General features: G+C 40.9%; 2 protein-coding genes across 2 annotated transcripts; one reads left to right on the forward strand and one right to left on the reverse strand.

Annotated features, from left to right (window-relative positions):
- The first annotated feature begins 2,801 nt into the window (after positions 1 to 2,801).
- Positions 2,802 to 9,980, forward strand: timm23a (translocase of inner mitochondrial membrane 23 homolog a (yeast)). Its single transcript, XM_053340786.1, has 7 exons — positions 2,802 to 3,168; positions 3,777 to 3,835; positions 6,901 to 6,994; positions 8,329 to 8,413; positions 8,504 to 8,562; positions 8,817 to 8,927; positions 9,425 to 9,980. The coding sequence occupies exons 1-7, from the start codon at positions 3,063 to 3,065 to the stop codon at positions 9,541 to 9,543; spliced, it is 633 nt and encodes a 210-aa protein (XP_053196761.1). The 5' UTR covers positions 2,802 to 3,062; the 3' UTR covers positions 9,544 to 9,980.
- A 338-nt stretch (positions 9,981 to 10,318) lies between these two features.
- zgc:112285 (uncharacterized protein LOC561476 homolog) lies at positions 10,319 to 14,136 on the reverse strand. The gene is made up of 6 exons (XM_053340785.1): positions 13,897 to 14,136; positions 13,666 to 13,775; positions 12,652 to 12,746; positions 12,237 to 12,517; positions 10,924 to 11,087; positions 10,319 to 10,796 (listed from the first exon to the last, which is right to left on the reverse strand). Exons 1-6 carry the CDS (start codon positions 14,024 to 14,026, stop codon positions 10,617 to 10,619), a joined length of 960 nt encoding a protein of 319 aa, XP_053196760.1. The 5' UTR covers positions 14,027 to 14,136; the 3' UTR covers positions 10,319 to 10,616.
- Between the last annotated feature and the right edge of the window lie 3,186 nt (positions 14,137 to 17,322).

The raw sequence follows: 17,322 nt of genomic DNA on the forward strand, positions 1-17,322 counted from the left end.
AATCAAAAAGTAATCAAATGTATGATAAGTTACATTATTTTGATTAAATAATTGAAACAGTTACATTACTTATTACATTTTAAATAAGGTAACTAGTAACTAGTAAGGTAATCTGTAACCTATTACATTTCCAAAGTAACCTTCTCAACCCTGGTTGAAGTTTACTGCTCATTTTTAGAGGATAGACTCAACAAATCTTTTCCCAGTCTCTCTTCAAACAGCAGTCAGGGGCCCATATGAAGTTTTCCTCACTGCACTACTTCCATTCATTGCATTTCTGAGGGAAATATTGTACTGAATTGTATTTTATTCCAGTTATTTGACATTTAGAGTTACTTCTTTGCACCTATGACTCCATTAGTTATTGAACTATAAACAAGACACTGTGCTTATCAATTACTTAATTTAAGTCATGTAGTCTGCTATCCATTCTCAGACTGTCTGCACAAAGCAAAGCATATCTCCCCTTGACCTTGGTTACCATAAGAGACAACAGCTGCTTATCCCAGCCAGTGTCAGTTGTCAGAGGGATGAACCGCTCTGAAACAGACAGGTCACGACCTACAGCTCCCAGGATAGAAATGACCAGTGAATGACCTGGGGAGCACAACTATTTGCCCCACATTCACAGAATTAAATTTACAGATAAAAGAAATGAAAAAAAAAGCCAAACTGGTTTTCACAAAGCAGGTCAAACAACACTTTGGTACGATTCAATTTTGCTCTAATTCAAAAGCTGCAAAAACTATGAATACCTGTTTTTGTTTAAACTCTTTATATGAACTGTAACTTCCTGTGGTTCAGTTTGTTTTTCAGTATTCGTCTGTAAACTGCAAGAATAAGGTTCATCCAAACCTCCATCATTTACATTTTGATGGGATCTTCTAATGCTCAGTAGACAGGAGGAATGATTACGGCAAGAAAACCTTAGTTTCAGTGTTCACTTGGGCACCTGACTGCTGTTTTAAGACAGACATGAAAAATTGTGAATCTATCCTTTAAAAAACTTTGCAGCAAACTGCAACAGGTGATCAGCTACAGACAGTATATAACAATTACATTACTTTATATAATCCAATTTTATCCAAGGCTAATTTAATAGATCATATCGTCTATTATGTTAAAGAGTCTATTTCTGCAGGGCAGGACAGGGTTGGTTATCACATTCACTAGATCTCTGTCTCTAGAGGGCGCTGTCAAAAAAGTGTTGGTACTGACAGTTTCAGGATTTGGGTGAGATGTTACTTTCAAGGTCATTTCTGATGTAAACCACTTGACATTGAGATGAGAGGACGTTAAGTGTTTTTCATGTGAAAATATAAATATCCTAGTCTTTAGTGTTTATCTTCTAGGCTTTTATACAACATGTTTATAATAAAACCATCATTAGTATTAAAAAGTATGAAGAGAGAGTGATAGTTTAGATTTTTTAGTTTCTCTACTACATATTATTGTTAGCTTTGCTGGTAGCAAAAAAAATCTCAGTTGAGGATGTTTGTCACATTCTCTTCAGGGTTGATTGTCACATGTTGGCATATATACATATATGGTGTGATATAATCTAGTCCTTTCTTCCTTTTTAGAGAGCAAAATGAGCAGGACTTTTGTCAGGAAGACAAATAAGGTCCAGATTCCACCAGATATAATGCTCAGAGCAGTCAGAGAGGTTAAACTGTTAGATACTGTCATATATTCTCTTGATGCAGGAGATGTGTTCGGTTGTTGTATTTCAATTTAATTAAAGATTTCTAAATTAATTTCTAAGATTGCCTCCATTCTTTTTAACTTTTCCCCGTTAGAATAACACAGGGGCAACCAACCCCACAGTGTGTGACTACCAACCCCTACGATGGGGATGGTTGTCAAAACTGCACAAGACATATTTGACGGTCCTCATCTTTTAAACATAATTAACTTAAGGAGAGTAAGTGATGGTGACCACCAACCCCGTTCTCCCCTACTCAATTTAAAGTTTACTTTAGTGTGCTTGTGAATGTATTTTCACTCTAATAGTGTAAAATCTAAAGAAAACATGAACACAAAATACAAATATGGCTCAAATTTTAGTTATAAAGGGATACTTAAGCCGAGTCAGAATATGAACAGTATGTACCCTATGGGTTAACACAGGGGTGTTAATTTGATTTTTAGTTCAAGGGCCACATACAGCCCAATTTAGTAGTAGCAGAGTAGCAGAAAAATTGGAATTACTTTTCTGCTATTTTCATTCTTTTCAAAGTTATCCAGCAGAGTAATAAAAATATTTTCCAACAGAAATCTCTCCAGGTCCAGCCAGGAGTTGGTGGAAGATGACTGTTTTTTCCCAGGCGTGCAGCCACATGTCCCTCTGTTATCTCAATGTTCAACTCTTTTCCCCATAGTTGTTTCATATAGTTTGTTGTGTCCTTTTTCAGTGAAGTAATGCCATTATATGAACAGTCTGTAAGAGTTCCACCTAACACAATCCAGCAATAAACCCAAAGAAATCCTCATTTGTTAAAGGGGAAACTTCTTGTTTCTCTTCTGCTGGTCTGAGGTCAGTTCTATAACATCGTTGCTGCTTTAACTGGTTTATCCTTCAATTCAATAAACTGACCTGAGATCTGTGGAGCTGTCGTAAAACCGTGAGCGATGTTAACGTCCTGAAAACAGTTTTATCGCTTTACTTATCATTAAGTTTATAAATAAGGAGGTTAAATAATCTTTTATGATTGTTTTTTTCCTCTGTTTTCCACCGTTTTCGTGTTCATGGTAACGAAGTTGTGACGTAACCTCATCACGACGTTTAGCAGTCGCTTTACGGCAGAGCGTGTTGCTGCTGGAGGTCAGAGGCACGTTAGCAAACCGTAGTCATCAAATTATAACGAAAGAAACACACCGTAAAGAAAAAAACACGCAAGATACAACATACGAACTGTTAGGGGAACAGTGTTTTATCGACACTGGATTCAGCAGCGTTGTCGTTTATCTGTTTGAGTCTCATTTTGTGAGTGTTACGACATATCGTAGCTAGCAAACGTCCTCAAGCCACCAGGTGAGCTCCTCTTCAGATCCTCTCAGACATGGACAACAACTCTCAGGGACCCGGGGGGGCCAAAGGAGGTTTGGGGAGTCTCTTCGGAGGTGGAGCACCTGAATACTCCACCACAGAGCTTGCCGGTGTCCCATGTAAGTGTGTTTTTTTTACTGTTAAAGTAGCTAACTGCTGTCACATTGCTGCCCGGTGTTATGGTTAAACAGGGGACCGTGTTAACTGGTTCCACTGGTTTAAAACAAACACATTTCTTCGTAAAAGCCTTAAAGTTAACCTCCCTTCAGCTGAGTTTTAAACACACTATTTATACATGTATTCGGTTGATTCCTCTTGTTTTACATTGTACAAATTAAATGGTGTCTCTGTCTGACAAGCAGCATTAGCCTATAGATGCCCGGCGTTACGGTGTAATGAGTGACCGTGTTAACTTCTTCCACTGGTTTAAAACAAAAACACAACATTTCTTCGTAAAAGCCTTAAAGTTAACCTTTCTCAGGGGCGATTCTAGGATTAGACCTTTAGGGGGGCTCAGCTCCTAATGAGAATATGTCATACAATGCAAGTGTTCAAACCCCCTGCTAAATTACTAATTTCACTGGATAACAGAAACTACAATATTCAAAGAAATATTCACATTCAGCTGAAAGTCACCAGTTAACACGGTCACTCGTTAAACTGAAACATCAGTAACAGCATCGTCACAAAAATAACTTCTTTATATGTGTGTGTGGTTTAATTTCAGTGTCTGGAATGAGTCCGCTGTCCCCGTACCTCAACGTCGACCCTCGTTACCTGGTTCAGGTAAGATAAACTGGAATATTAACAGCTGGTCAAGTCTGTTTTTACATACACTTTTCATACTCAGGGGCAAAGTGCTTTACATGAGCATAAAAGCAACTGATGATGAAATCATTTGGAGCAAAGTTTAACATTACAGAAATACAAAAGTTAAGAATGAGCACCAAATCAAGCACAGACTCACATTCACACACAGCAACAATAATAGTAATAATAATAATAATAATTTTAAATAATAGAATAACAGTTGGCTAGCTAATCCAACCCAACTTAACCACTTAACGCACGCTGTTCCGTCTACGGAACGGGACAGATGTTAGGAGGTAGCGACAAGTTCTTCTGGATGTTTCAAACACCAACCCTTAAACATATATATTCATGCCGTGCATCGTTGGAAAGCTTAGATTGTCCTGATTCATTCAAGACCACTCACGACTTATATGGTTGCTCACAGCCGTAATAGTATTAGCGATTAGCTCGGCTAGCCCCTGAGCTAAGTAAGAAAAGCTATAATGCCTACATACCTTCCAAGTCTTCCCTTTATCCACAACGATCATCTTATGACTCAGCACTTTCTGTACAGCTCGCCAAGTATCCATTCTTGTGAAATATGAAATCCGTTTCCATAAAACCGGAATACTTTCCTCAATATGTCCATGTATTTAGTCCAACACGTAATGTAATAACACAAATAACAAACCACATACGGTCCGTTTACGTCATTTCCTGACCTGCACGTCCATCTCAGAGTATACGCAGAGACATTATAATAAGAGGAGACATATCACTCCCATTGAAATGCATAGGGAAACTACGTAACGCCAAGATGGCCGGTGTTTGCACATGTCCCGCCTCTTCTGGTGCCGTTGCTCCAATCATTTTGCTGGTCCTACGCGGTCACGTTTTTGCGACACTTGGAAGTCATTTTCAACAGCGACATTTTAAAACACATGATCAGCAGTTTATACTACTTTGTGTACATATATTTTGTAATGCTTTATCCAAAATTGTGGCATGATCTGGGAAAGTTGACTGTGAGCAAACTCCTGTCTCTGCTGTGAGCGTAAGATGACGTCTTGCTGTCAGTGCCTGCCGTAAATGAAGACTGTCGTGAAGTATTGCGCATGCGCAGTTCAAGATGCCTGTAAGGAAAAAGGCTTTTAAAACGTTAATTTGATACCAAACCATCAAACCCTTTCAGCGATTATAGTTTGATTTTCATCGTGATTTCAAAACATATGTTTTTTATGTCCCTTAGACCTCGGAAAATGGAGATACAGCTCTCTCCCTATTCATTTAGATAGCCGGTTGGTCTTCCTATGGCAAAATAGCTGCCCGGAGGCGTGGCCAATTTTGCCGCCGAGTGAGATGACTTGCCTTAGAAGGACTTTGGTATACGTGACTAGATGTTTACGACCGTGAGCCTCTCCTGCTTCTGACGACACCACACACAAGCCAATCGGTGTTTAGGATTAGGCAGTACATGTCTCCAAAGCCAATGAGGACATGTGACCGACAACAATGACGACATGGCTTTGATTGACTGCTGTTCTAGCCTATGGAAATATTCGGTGAAATGAAGTTGATAACCTTTTAGCCAATAGTCAGAGGTTTCCAACGGTGTATGACACTAAGCTATTAAGTTTGGCTGTCCATAAACAAACTCTAAGCGTAACCGGCGTGCGCCCGGTGCGTAAAAGAGTTGAACCATATATCATTACGCACTCGGCATTTTGGTACACGGTTGGTTCCTCTTCGACTTGACATATGACTTATACCAAAATAAACAGATAGATAGATAGATAGATAGATATGGCCAAACAAATAAAATATGGTTATATGTAGTAATAATAATAATAATAATAATAATAATAATAATAATAATAATAATAATAATATTAATAATAATAATAATATGGCGTCAGCTTTCATTAGAGACCAAGATTTTGATTGTAGGCAAAGGGGATGTGAAGTTATAGGTGTTTGATTGCGGTTATACAGCTTTGGTAACCAAGTGTCCATTTGGAGTCTCCAAAAAGGACCTGAGGAAAACGCATGGACATACCTGTTGAAAAATAATTCTGAGAAATTCATCTTTTGGTCTTTTGACTCCAAATTTGGACTGCATGAAGCCAAGACATGTGGCTGTGGCCTCATTGTGTCTATATCCTGCTGAGAGGTCCCTGAATGTCTGTACACATGTCATTGTAAAGGCAAACCTATGGGCGAGTAAACAACCCCATCATTGTAACCTCTGCCACTCTTTGTCAGTAAGTCACAGAATCACACAGACACTTTTACAAGAATCCTGAGAGTGTTTCCTTTCCAATGATACCAGACACATCTCTGAGTCTCAAACTATGTGGGATCTGTGCTGCTCACAACTTGGGCATGTCGTTTAGGCTAACAGCATAAAAAACAGGGGCGTGTGTTAAGTGGTTAATTTGTAAAGCACATTTAAACAACCACAGTGGACCAAAGTGCTGTACAGAAGAATAAATAAAATACATAACAGCTCACACGAGGTATAAAACATATATTATATATAATATGTATAGGTATAAAATAAATTAAAAGACATAAAACATGAGTAAAAATAACAGCCATACAATACCACAACCTCACACTCAGATGAAAAATTGGCTATTAATAATCCTGAGAAAACAGGAAGGTTTTATAATTTTCTTTTAATCATGGAAACAGTCGTCAGTAGTCAGTGAGCAGCTCAATGATGTACTGGGTAGCCAAACTATTAATGCTTTTTGAATTATTTTACTTCATAGATTATATTAGTAGATCTTTGAAGTTGACTCTTTGCTGTACTGGGAGCCAATGAAGAAATTAAAGAACTGGTTTTGTGTGTTTGTGTAAAGACTCTCGTTGCAGCCTTGAGATTGTCTGTTTTGGCAGCATAGTGTAAATAAACCAGTTTTTCAGGGTCTGCTTGAGATATGAACCCTCTAACTTTGGATGTACTCTGTAAGCTGTTGTAGTTATGCTATTGACTCTGAAAGTTAAGATTTTGTATATTTTTCTGACTGTAATAGCTGATTAATTTTGTGTTTCAGGACACAGATGAGTTCATTCTACCGACAGGTGCCAATAAAACAAGAGGACGGTTTGAACTGGCTTTCTTTACCATTGGAGGCTCCTGTATTACTGGTGAGAAACAAATAACAACTGTTAGCTTTCATAAATGAAACCTAGTTTATTCTGGACTTACAGATTGTTTAATTTGCTGTAACTGGCAAATTTGTAGTAAATGGGGTGCACTATACACTCACTGAGCACTTTATTAGGAACACCTGACCAATCTAATGTAATCCAATACAATAGCTGTGTCATAAATTCAACTGTTATGACACTTATACATTTTCACTTATTGTTGACATTGTCAGAAAGGTGAAAATTGTACTTAATGGTTATCATTGAGGTCATACTGGTGGTGATGTACTTCAGTGAATTATATAGATAAATGTTCCTAATAATATATCCAATCCTCAGTATGCACTCAATAATTAATTTTTTAGTTCTTATTTAGTTATAGCAGACCTGCTGTTTTGGGTTGCGTCTGAATACACAGATGTTCTTAATAAAATGCTCGGTGAGTCTATGTCTGAAGTACGCTGCATGGTCAAAGGTTTGAGGACACTCTAGTCCACATATTTGCAGACAGTTTGGGAAAGGCCCTGTTTTAAAATATCAGTGCCCCTGTTCACAAAATGTAAGTCTTCAAAGAAATAGACTGTGGTGAAATAACTCCACTAGCCTGCACAGAACTCTGACCTCAACCCCATCCAGAAAATTTGGGGTGAAATGATCTGCCGACTGTGAGCCAGGCCTCATCAACCAACACTAGTGCTCGAACTCACTAATGCTGTTCCAGCTGTGGGAATAAATCTGTAGCCAGGCTACACAATTATGTGGAAAGCCTTCTGAGGATAGTGGAAGCTGTTAGAGCAGCATTTTATGTCCAAGGTTTTGGAAACAGAATTCAGCTTTATTGGCAAAGTATTTTCACGGATGCAAGGAATTTGACTCCAGTTTCCAGTGAATCTCAATGTGCTTACACAACAATCTTCAGGAAGATACACATGGACAAAAAGACGAAGATAATTGAATATAAACATTTAACTATAATGTACAAGCAAGTAGGTGAAAAATATACATACATAAAGAAACAACCAATGGACAGCAACATGCAGTGTCTGTATTCAGGGGGATTCAAGTAGTGCAAAGGTGTGTAGGAGTAAAAGGGGCCTGAAATACAAACTGAATAGGTAAAAAAGGAGAGACGTTACTCTTTATACATACAGTAAGTGGTTATGTACAGTATATATCATGAGATGTTCACTAATCAATGTATGGATTCAATGTTACAGTGTCCACATACTTAAGGCCATGTACTTAAACTGAAGTAATCTGAACTCAAACAGCTCAGTGTTTTCAGTCTGATACTCCTTTCGAACCTTTCTGCGTCTTTGTTTTGACTTCAGGAGCTGCGTTCGGAGCTGTTAATGGTCTCAGGATGGGTCTGAAGGAGACCAGAGACATGTCGTGGTCCAAACCTCGTAATGTACAGTAAGTATGGAGACAATGAAGAGTTCAGTTTGCTGGTGGAACACTTGGATGATTTTAACTCTCCTCTAAATGCTCACTTTCTCTCTCCAGGATTCTCAATATGGTAACCAGGCAGGGTGCATCATGGGCCAACACTCTGGGCTCTGTTGGTAAGACTGTCGTAATCACAAAAAATATGATTTAAACTCATGGTTGAAACTATGAACTATGAAACTAAATATTATAACATTTAAGATGGTATCACTTAGTTTTATGGATGCTTTTATGAATTTTAGGAGCCTTAATTGTTAAAATTCTATCTTCTGAATTATTGTGACTTGACTGCTGTATAAGACAAATGTGCTGCAAGCTATTTTTGCTGCCTCTGATCTGAAATTTTGTGCATTTTTCTTTGTCATTGCAGCCTTGTTATACAGTGTTTTCGGTGTGGCGATAGAGAAAGCCAGAGGAGCAGAAGATGACATCAACACAGTAGCTGCTGGCACGTTAACCGGGATGCTCTTTAAATCAGCCAGTAGGTGTCTTCTCTGCTTGTGTGTCTGTCATTAATGTGAGCTCTGCCTTAAAACCTGTTTGACTTAGTGCAATTACAATAACTGGGTTTTAGTAAGTATTCACCTCAGTAAAACATGACTTTTGAGTTCTTACGCAATGCATTGTGAATAATGTTGTAATTTTAAAGATTATGGTTATGTTATGAATCATCATTGTGGCAATATTTTTGTACATATCATTCATCTTTCTATTTTTCTGACTACCTTATTAGGAGCTCTGCAGGCGTGTTGTAACACACATAAGTCAATAATAAGAGTCATTATAAAGCACACTATAAATTACAGTTTAGGTGGTGTTAACCTTCTTTATAATTGTATAAATTAGTGTGCAAAGCTCAACCATCTGGTACTTCAGAATTACTTTAATGAAGTTAATATTGGACAGATGGTTTTGGTTCATGTTAATTTTGTATTCGTACTTGGCTTCATTTCTCATTCTGTTACGTTGTTTTCCCAGGTGGCCTGAAGGGTGTCGCCCGTGGAGGTCTGGCTGGTTTAGCTTTGTCTAGTGCCTACGCCGTCTACAACAACTGGGACCACCTCACCGGCAGCCCCTCATCCTCCAGGCTGTACTAAACTTTCCCTTCACATCTTCTTCAACATTAGGGCCAAATATCTGCAGGACACAGCCTTTAACCACAGCACTAAGAGGAATTAGACTCTGGTCAAATGCAGTGTGCTCTCAAGTGAAGCGAGCTGGTCCCAGTTTGCTGGTGCCCCCCCCACCCCTCTCTATAGCTACTTTCCTGGAGCATTTTGGGATGAAAGTGTGGATTTAATCCACTGAGATTCCAAATGTAGACCGTCCTAAAACACCCCTCGCATCATTTGTCTGTATCCTCTGAGGTATTCCTGTCACTGATCAGATATCGATCAGTAATCTGTTGGAATATAGAGGTGTGTCATTTGTCATATTATCGTTTATAAGAGACTCATTAGTCTCCAATAATACTAATGCTTTTTCAAATCAATGAACCCATGACACGTGGGTTAAATGTGCCCGTATTAATTTGTAATATTAATACGTAATGTGCTTCACCAGATGAATGGCAGTGGATTCATGTTCTGATCTTGGACTGAAAGACTCTTCTCCTGCAGAAGAGCAAATAGATATTTAACGACGACCTGCAAACACAGAGCTGTTGTATTTATTGAAGCGTAACCACAGCGGGTTACTGTGTTACTGCGCAAGAGGGAATCTTGCCTGATGTGACCGTCGCTGTAAAGCTGTACTAAAAGTGCGTGCTGTTTATATATCGCCATCAAACCCACTGAGTTATAAACGGAAATAATAAAAAACATAGGAAAACAAATGTCTTTTTTTTTTGCTTTTTATCAATTTTATTGCGCAAATGTAGACTGTAAAAGGTCATGAGTAGTCTAAACTATACAGTGCTCTTTCACAAGCAAGTGTTCAAAAATTAGAGAACTGCATAGTGTATACTGCCTAATATGGTGAGTTAGAAAATGATTATTGCACATACAGAACATGTATTTACATCTTGAAGTGGTTGAATAAGTTCCAGAAATGGTGTGTGGGACAGAGGGAGACACACAGATTATATTAATTTATCTGTAGACGTCCGAGAGGTGACGAAAACACAGAGCGGAGCTTATGTTTGCTGTCAGCGCTGAGTAAGCTGTCCCACTTAGTGCAGGAAGAAGTCTCTGATGCGTGTTGCTTCGATCCAGGGGATGTAGGTGGCGGTGCGGGTGAACACGCTGGGTTTGTTCTCCACAGTGCAGCCGATGGGGCCAAAGCTCACCACGCCGTGCACTTCCCAGCGGTCATGCCCCAGCTGGCACAGCAGAGGACCACCAGAGTCACCCTGAGAGAAGAGGAAGGAGACAAATGGAGTTGGAAAGTTTTCATTACGAGGTGTTAAAAAGTAGATGTAAAAAATAAAATATTGATTCTCACTTCTTTTTCAAATATTGTTTGTAAATCTGTCATACCTGGCACGCTGCGGGGGGATCTTCAGTGTCTCTAAACCCAGCGCAGATCATAGAGTCTCGGACGCGGTCGCCCCAGAACTTCTTCTGCCGACAGGTCTTGAAGTCAATGATGGGAAGACGGGCTTGATTCAAAGCTTCTGCCAGAGACACATTCTCCTTTCCACCTGAAATATGGAGATGAAATTGTGTTACATTTAAATTAAAACCTGTACTGTGGAACATCAACTACATTCAAACCCCCTGCTGAATGATTTCACACCATGCTGATTAAGCCTTTCACCGCCAGGTAAATATCTCCATTTCACAGTGTACTGAGTTTTAATCTGGTGCTGGGTTTGACATTCCCGTGCTGGCTGGATGGATGCATACTGTGCAGAGAATGAGCACTAGAGACTTCTGGTTAGCCACAACAGCATCAACAGAGTAGCCTAAGCTACAGTGGAGCCTATGACATAAGCATGTGTCAGCAGTGTTTTTGTAATTACTCTGACTGCCAGAAGGGGGAGACAAACGTCCTTCACTGCAGCTTTAATTTTTCAGTCATGTCAGGTCTGGTTTTTCCAGGCTGACATATCTCAAATGTTAGATGGGTTGCCAGTAAATTACATATAACTTCAAACAATGAATCTTACTGACTCTGTTGAGTTACCTGACCTAACCTTGAGCGCCACCAGCAGGTCAAAGTTTTCACGTATTCTTTGTGAAATATCTTAACATTTACACGTTGGATTGGCACAAAACTTTCCAGAGGGCTGATCCTAAAGACTTTGTGATCCTTTGACTTTTACTTTAACGCCAGCAGCAGGTTCATATTTTGGTTGTTTAAGAAATATCTCAACTATTCAATAGATTTTTGTCAAATTTAGAACAAACTAACAATTATTTCTCATTGTCAGTATTGTTTCTATTCATCAGTGAAATGCCTTCACTGACTTCACTCATGCCTTCAGTTTGCTTTCTTGGTGAGACTCCAAAACCTCCAGGTACTCTGTTTAATATCTAAATTTACTGTTTACATACAGTAGCCTATATGACAGAAAAAGAGGAAATCTTCGCAATCGAAAAGTTGGAACCAAAGAACTTCTTACATTTTGCTTGAAAGCTGACTGAAATGATTAAGTAATCATCAAAATAGTTGCTGATTCCTTTTTTACTACTAATTGCGGCTCTTGTTACACATTCATGACCCCCTCAGAATGAGTTGAAGCGTTAATAACTTTCTTCTAGCGCCATCATTAGGTCAAAGTACAGTTAGTAGTTGTAGTTCATGAGTGGACCCAGATCCTTCTACTTTCATATTTTCCTCTACTCACCCCGGGTGTCCCCCCAGCCTGTGACCCAACAGTAGTGTCCTGGTCTAAGGCTGGTCTGCTTGCGCGGCAGGCAGGCGTAGCGGATGAAGTTGGAAGGGACAATGTCTGTGCCGGCCTTCACCAGGGCAATGTCGTAATCCAGTTCGCTGTGCATGGGATAGCGGAAGTTCTCATGACGGTAGATCCTCTTCACAGGGAAAACCCTCTCTGCAGTCTCTGAGCGCCTCAGCTGATGCTTCCCCAGGACGATCCTCCAGCTCCCGGCATCCTCAGCTTTACCTCTGGGAGAGAAAGAAATGCTCTTGTTGTGTTTTCTTCTTGTGCTGTTTGCTAAAACATTTATTCAAACATCAAACTATAACTTCACGTGCTCCTCTGTGTTTCTTCTGCTTTGTTTGTGGAGGGGATTTCTTACTTTTGGAAGCAGTGAGCAGCAGTTAGGACCCAATTCTTGTGGATGAGGGTTCCTCCACAGACATGAATGTAATGTTTACTCCCCCTTGGACGAACCTAGGAGAGACAAGACAGCTTCCTCAGTGATGAGAGATTACTGGTCAACCCAGACATCTCAGATCTTCTTGTATCTCATGTACACATTGCCCACCAAGCAACCCTTAATCCTCTCGCATATCTATGAGCCCAATTATCTGGTCCTCCTTTGATCCATCAGACTGTCTAAAGTGGTGTGATGAGAGTCAATCTTAACTGAAGAAAGCTCAATGATGAATGAAAGTGGCTTGTTGAACAAAGAGCTCCAAATATGTCCACATGTTGTTTCGACCAGCTGTGAGCGCTAATGACTCTCTGCTAATTCAGCTCTGCTCTCATTTTCGAATTCGGTAAATTCTTCGCAGTAAAAGTCTCCCATTATATAGTCAATATGACGCAATAAAGCAGGAAATGGTGGGTTTGCATCACCAATAACTTAACACGACTATGATACGGCTGCTCCTCCGTAGGCTCCCAGAAAGTTGGCCAATCAGAGCACAGTGGACTCATTGGGAGGGGGCCTTAAAGAGACGGGAGCTCAGACTGCCTGTTACAAGACAGAGGCTGAACTGAGAGACTTAAAGGTCCAGTATTAGACAAATAAGGAGTTTTTTTAAAAACTGAATCATGCAAAGCTACTCAAGTAGAGTCCCAGAGTATAAATACAGAGCTGGAACTTAAAATAATAAGTCCCCTTTAAAAACATCAACTTATAAAAGCCATTTTTCACTTTTTTCTGAGTTTATAAACTCAACAATTAGTTGAGATAATGATGATTTGGCTCAGCCAGTGTACAGCAGTGCCTCTTAAGCAAGTAAGTGTTTAAGTAGACTGAAGACTTCACTATGACGTTTTCAAGCAGCCAATAATCCCATTGTCCTTATTCAAGACCTCCCTATTCTTTAAACACTAAACCACATCTATACAAAGAAAGACTTACCTGCAGAGAAACCTGCCAGGGCCAGGAGTGAGGTCTGGCTTCGTTCCCAGACACAATCCTCTCAGCCATGTTGGGCTTGAAGTGGGCCATCCCACAATCCTTAGGCCAGTCTAGTAGAAGAGACACACCACACAGTACAGAACAGATCAGGAATTCAAAGTATTTTCAACAGCGGCCTCTGTGTTGATTGCTGATGTTTTTCCAAGCATGTTTGCGTGTGTTCTCCCTCACCCAGATGGAGGACTTTGTGCTGCCGTCCGGGGGAGAGTGTGTATGCAGCTGCAGGCAGGGACGCCTTGCTCAACAGCAGCGGCAACAGCAGAGACAGAAAGAGGAGCAGAGGAGGTCCTGGAACAGCCATCGTCTTCCACAGAATCACCGGCCGGCACACATCCCACGCTATTTATACCAGGCAGCAAGCACACGCAGATGTACATACACAGGTACACATACAGTACACACACAACCGCACACCTCCACAGACAATGAGCGGTGTCACAACAAAGCCAGAGCGCTGGATTGTTCCCCTGTAGCTGTGAGTTTCCACTGCCACTGAGAAAAAGGGGGATTTCGTGGAGTCCCATCAGCACTTTCACATACATATTTGCTCACAGTACACATGTTGGTGTACACAGGACAAAGGCTGTACACAAACAAACATCACATAATGCCACAGAACTCATGGCAGTGACATAGTGACCTGAAAATCACCTTTATCTCTGATATCACACTATAGTTCATCCAGTGTAAACGTGGCCCAGCGGAACAGATGTTGCTACCTGTGCATTGAGCTGAAAGCAGAACCTGAATATTCATAGATGTCAGTCAGTCGTAGTAGTAGGGGGGCGAATGAAAGGGGGCAGACCAGACTTTAAAGGGCCAGATCTAGAGAGACCATTAAATGCCCATGACAGATATACTACACCTGTTTTAGCTTATATGTTGGAAGAAATACTGCGTGGCATTACAGAAATAAATAGTGTTGCCATTTCATAGTTTGTCTCTCAGAGAGCATTTTAAGGGATCTCATCAAAATACAGTTTATATCAAACATATGTATCTTATTTGAACTGCGTTCTGAAGAAGAAATAGTCAAACTGTATATTTTGTGGGTTATTACGAGTGACAGGGACATTTTTGTAAAGAAAAGTTTGAATTTTTAATATAATTTGACTCACCTCCACTGTATTGTAGTTGAGGCAAAAATATTAGGGACAAAAACTTTAAAAATGGGCATATAAATTAAAATGACCTGCGTGGCACGACACCACAAGTGAAGAAATTTCGTATTTTGGGTGAGCTGACCCCTTAAAGACCAGAAAATAAGAATAAAAACATGACAGAGACCCTCCCTCTCCCTTTACTATCTGTGAAAATATGGCAGCGACAACAGTAACTGCAGTGGAAGCCACTAGTGAGTTGAGCTTTTTGACCATGGTGAATGAGAGAGAATGTGCCCGCTCATCTGAATGGCAGGGTCTGAATGGTCAAACATCACCACTGTGGTTCACCAAGTTTACATATGACTGAACTTTGTGTATGGTTTTATTTTTTATTTTTACACCTACAGTGAATAAGTTGAGTGAGTGTGGGAAGAGAAGGGGATGGGGAGTTACAGTTACACAACACATTTGTGCTCTGAAATTACAGCTCACTGCATAATTTTCTGTGCAGGTGTCTCAAGTATTGATTGAATAAAAAGTAAAATGAAAAATACCCAAATAAAGAAAAACTTTAATTATACTGCATTTTTTTCCTTTTATTTTGTAAGTCACCTTATTTTTCATCAGTTTTCCGACTGAGAAACAGAAATACAAAGATGAAATTTGTTTGATTTATTAAACATCTATATTAAGAAATCACTAATCACTAATTTACTGGTAAGTCTCGACTTTCATGAAAACTCTTCCCATCACTAAAATGTAGATCTTAATGAATGGAGGAACAAACATTTCTAACTTTTTTTTAAACCAAATGACAAGAAATATGCTGACAGAATGAGAGTCTATAGATCACATAGTAGTGTCTCTCTCAGTTTTACTTTATTTTTAGCTTCTGTGCACACTGAAGACTTGATAATCAGCTGTTGATAATCAATAGTCAGTTTAGTCTTAAAGATCAGTCGTCTGTCTTTCTAGAGCTTCCACACCACCCGGGCCTTTTCAGAGACCTGATCACACTCCTCTTCCGACTGATTACACTTCCACGTGAGGGTGACTTCGGTTGGCCCTCCTCTCCACACACCTCCTCCTCTTTTTCTTTTGCGTTGTCTCCTTGTGCTCCACTTGTTTTACGAGCATCTTCCACTGTTTCCTCCTTCTTGCTTTCTCCCTCCTTCTCTGCCTCTTTCCCTTCGTCGGCCCCCAGTGTCTCCTTACTCTCACGCTCCACCAAACTATTTGATGTGATAGTCATCACAGGTGGGTCCATTTCTGGGGTCATGGCCTTTACCACATTTGATATGCGAGGAGGCTTCGGTGCTTTCTTCTTCTTTGAGGAACGTCTCTTCGGTTGGGGACTGTTCTTTAGTTCTAGATGTTTCCGTATTGCTGTGCTCAGCACCTCTGGGTCCAAAGAAGCTCCGTGCACCTCCCATGTCATCCCGTCCTCGTCCCATTGCACCTGCTTCATGCTGCTTCTCCTCCCCAGCTCGTCCCTGACATCCGCATGGATCTTCAGACATGACCGCCTCCTCTCCAGATGATTTGAGGATGCAGAGTTGACATCCCACGTCGGGTCATCTCCTTGTCTCTCCTCCTCCGCGTCACTGCTCCCTGGGAACATGCTGGAGGACGGTGACACCAAGTTGGAGTGAGAACCCACTGGGGACCTCAGGTTCAGTCTCGATCCAGGCGGTGAGCCCAAGATGGAGTGGGAGCCCATGTTGGAGGATATGTTCCTCCTGAGGTCCCACCAGGAGTTGGGAGGAGACACTGTCTGCACTGCAGCGTCTACCAGTTCCAGCTGTGAAGTCATCGTACCTTCCTCCCTGAACACCTCTACTCTTGGAGCCTGGGTGATGCCTTTGCTGGAGGCGAAGCTGCATTCACGCAATTGCGAGTCACTCAAGGAAGAGACCAGGGGTGACCTCCAACTTCTTTGCCCTAGTTCCCATGGAAGCTCGAGATGGCAGATTGATGTTCCTCCTCCAGATTCCTGTCTCTCTGCTACTAAATTTGGTGTCAAATCACTAGACATTAGCACTGGGCTTCTCATTCCTTCACCTTCCGATAATTTTATGCCTTCAGGCTCAGGCAGCTCTTCTATCAAACCATCAACAAGGCATCCAGGATCTGATGAAGAAACTCCTTCCTGTAAGCTAACAGAGGATGTAATTGGGGAAAGATATTGAAAAGAGAGCAAACTATTCTCCAGGAAACCTTCATTGTCTGTCTCTGTGAGTTGGAGGACATTGGGGGAGTTGGATGGCAGGGTTGAGGTGGTAGGAGCCTGCAGGGGTGACGGCAGGGGTGAGGTGGTGGGAGCCTGTAGGGGTGACGGCAGGGGTGAGGTGGTGGGAGCCTGCAGTGGTGACGGCGGCAGGGGTGAGGTGGTAGGGGCCTGGAGAGGTGACGGCAGGGGTGAGATAGTGGGAGTCTGCAGCGTTGAGGTGGTGGGAGCCTGCTGATGTGAGATAGTGGGAGCCTGCAGGGGTGA

Source organism: Scomber japonicus, chromosome 20 (assembly GCF_027409825.1).
Source record: "Scomber japonicus isolate fScoJap1 chromosome 20, fScoJap1.pri, whole genome shotgun sequence".
Taxonomy (NCBI): domain Eukaryota; kingdom Metazoa; phylum Chordata; class Actinopteri; order Scombriformes; family Scombridae; genus Scomber; species Scomber japonicus.

Coding starts and splice junctions, on each gene's coding strand:
- zgc:112285 (XM_053340785.1), bottom strand. CDS start 14,026: ATGGCTGTTCCAGGACCTCCTCTGCTCCTCTTTCTGTCTCTGCTGTTG. Junction 13,776..13,896: donor GCACAAAGTCCTCCATCTGG/GTGAGGGAGAAC, acceptor CTCTTCTACTAG/ACTGGCCTAAGGATTGTGGG. Junction 12,747..13,665: donor CCTGGCAGGTTTCTCTGCAG/GTAAGTCTTTCT, acceptor TGTCTCTCCTAG/GTTCGTCCAAGGGGGAGTAA.
- timm23a (XM_053340786.1), top strand. CDS start 3,063: ATGGACAACAACTCTCAGGGACCCGGGGGGGCCAAAGGAGGTTTGGGG. Junction 6,995..8,328: donor TGGAGGCTCCTGTATTACTG/GTGAGAAACAAA, acceptor TTTTGACTTCAG/GAGCTGCGTTCGGAGCTGTT. Junction 8,928..9,424: donor GATGCTCTTTAAATCAGCCA/GTAGGTGTCTTC, acceptor TTGTTTTCCCAG/GTGGCCTGAAGGGTGTCGCC.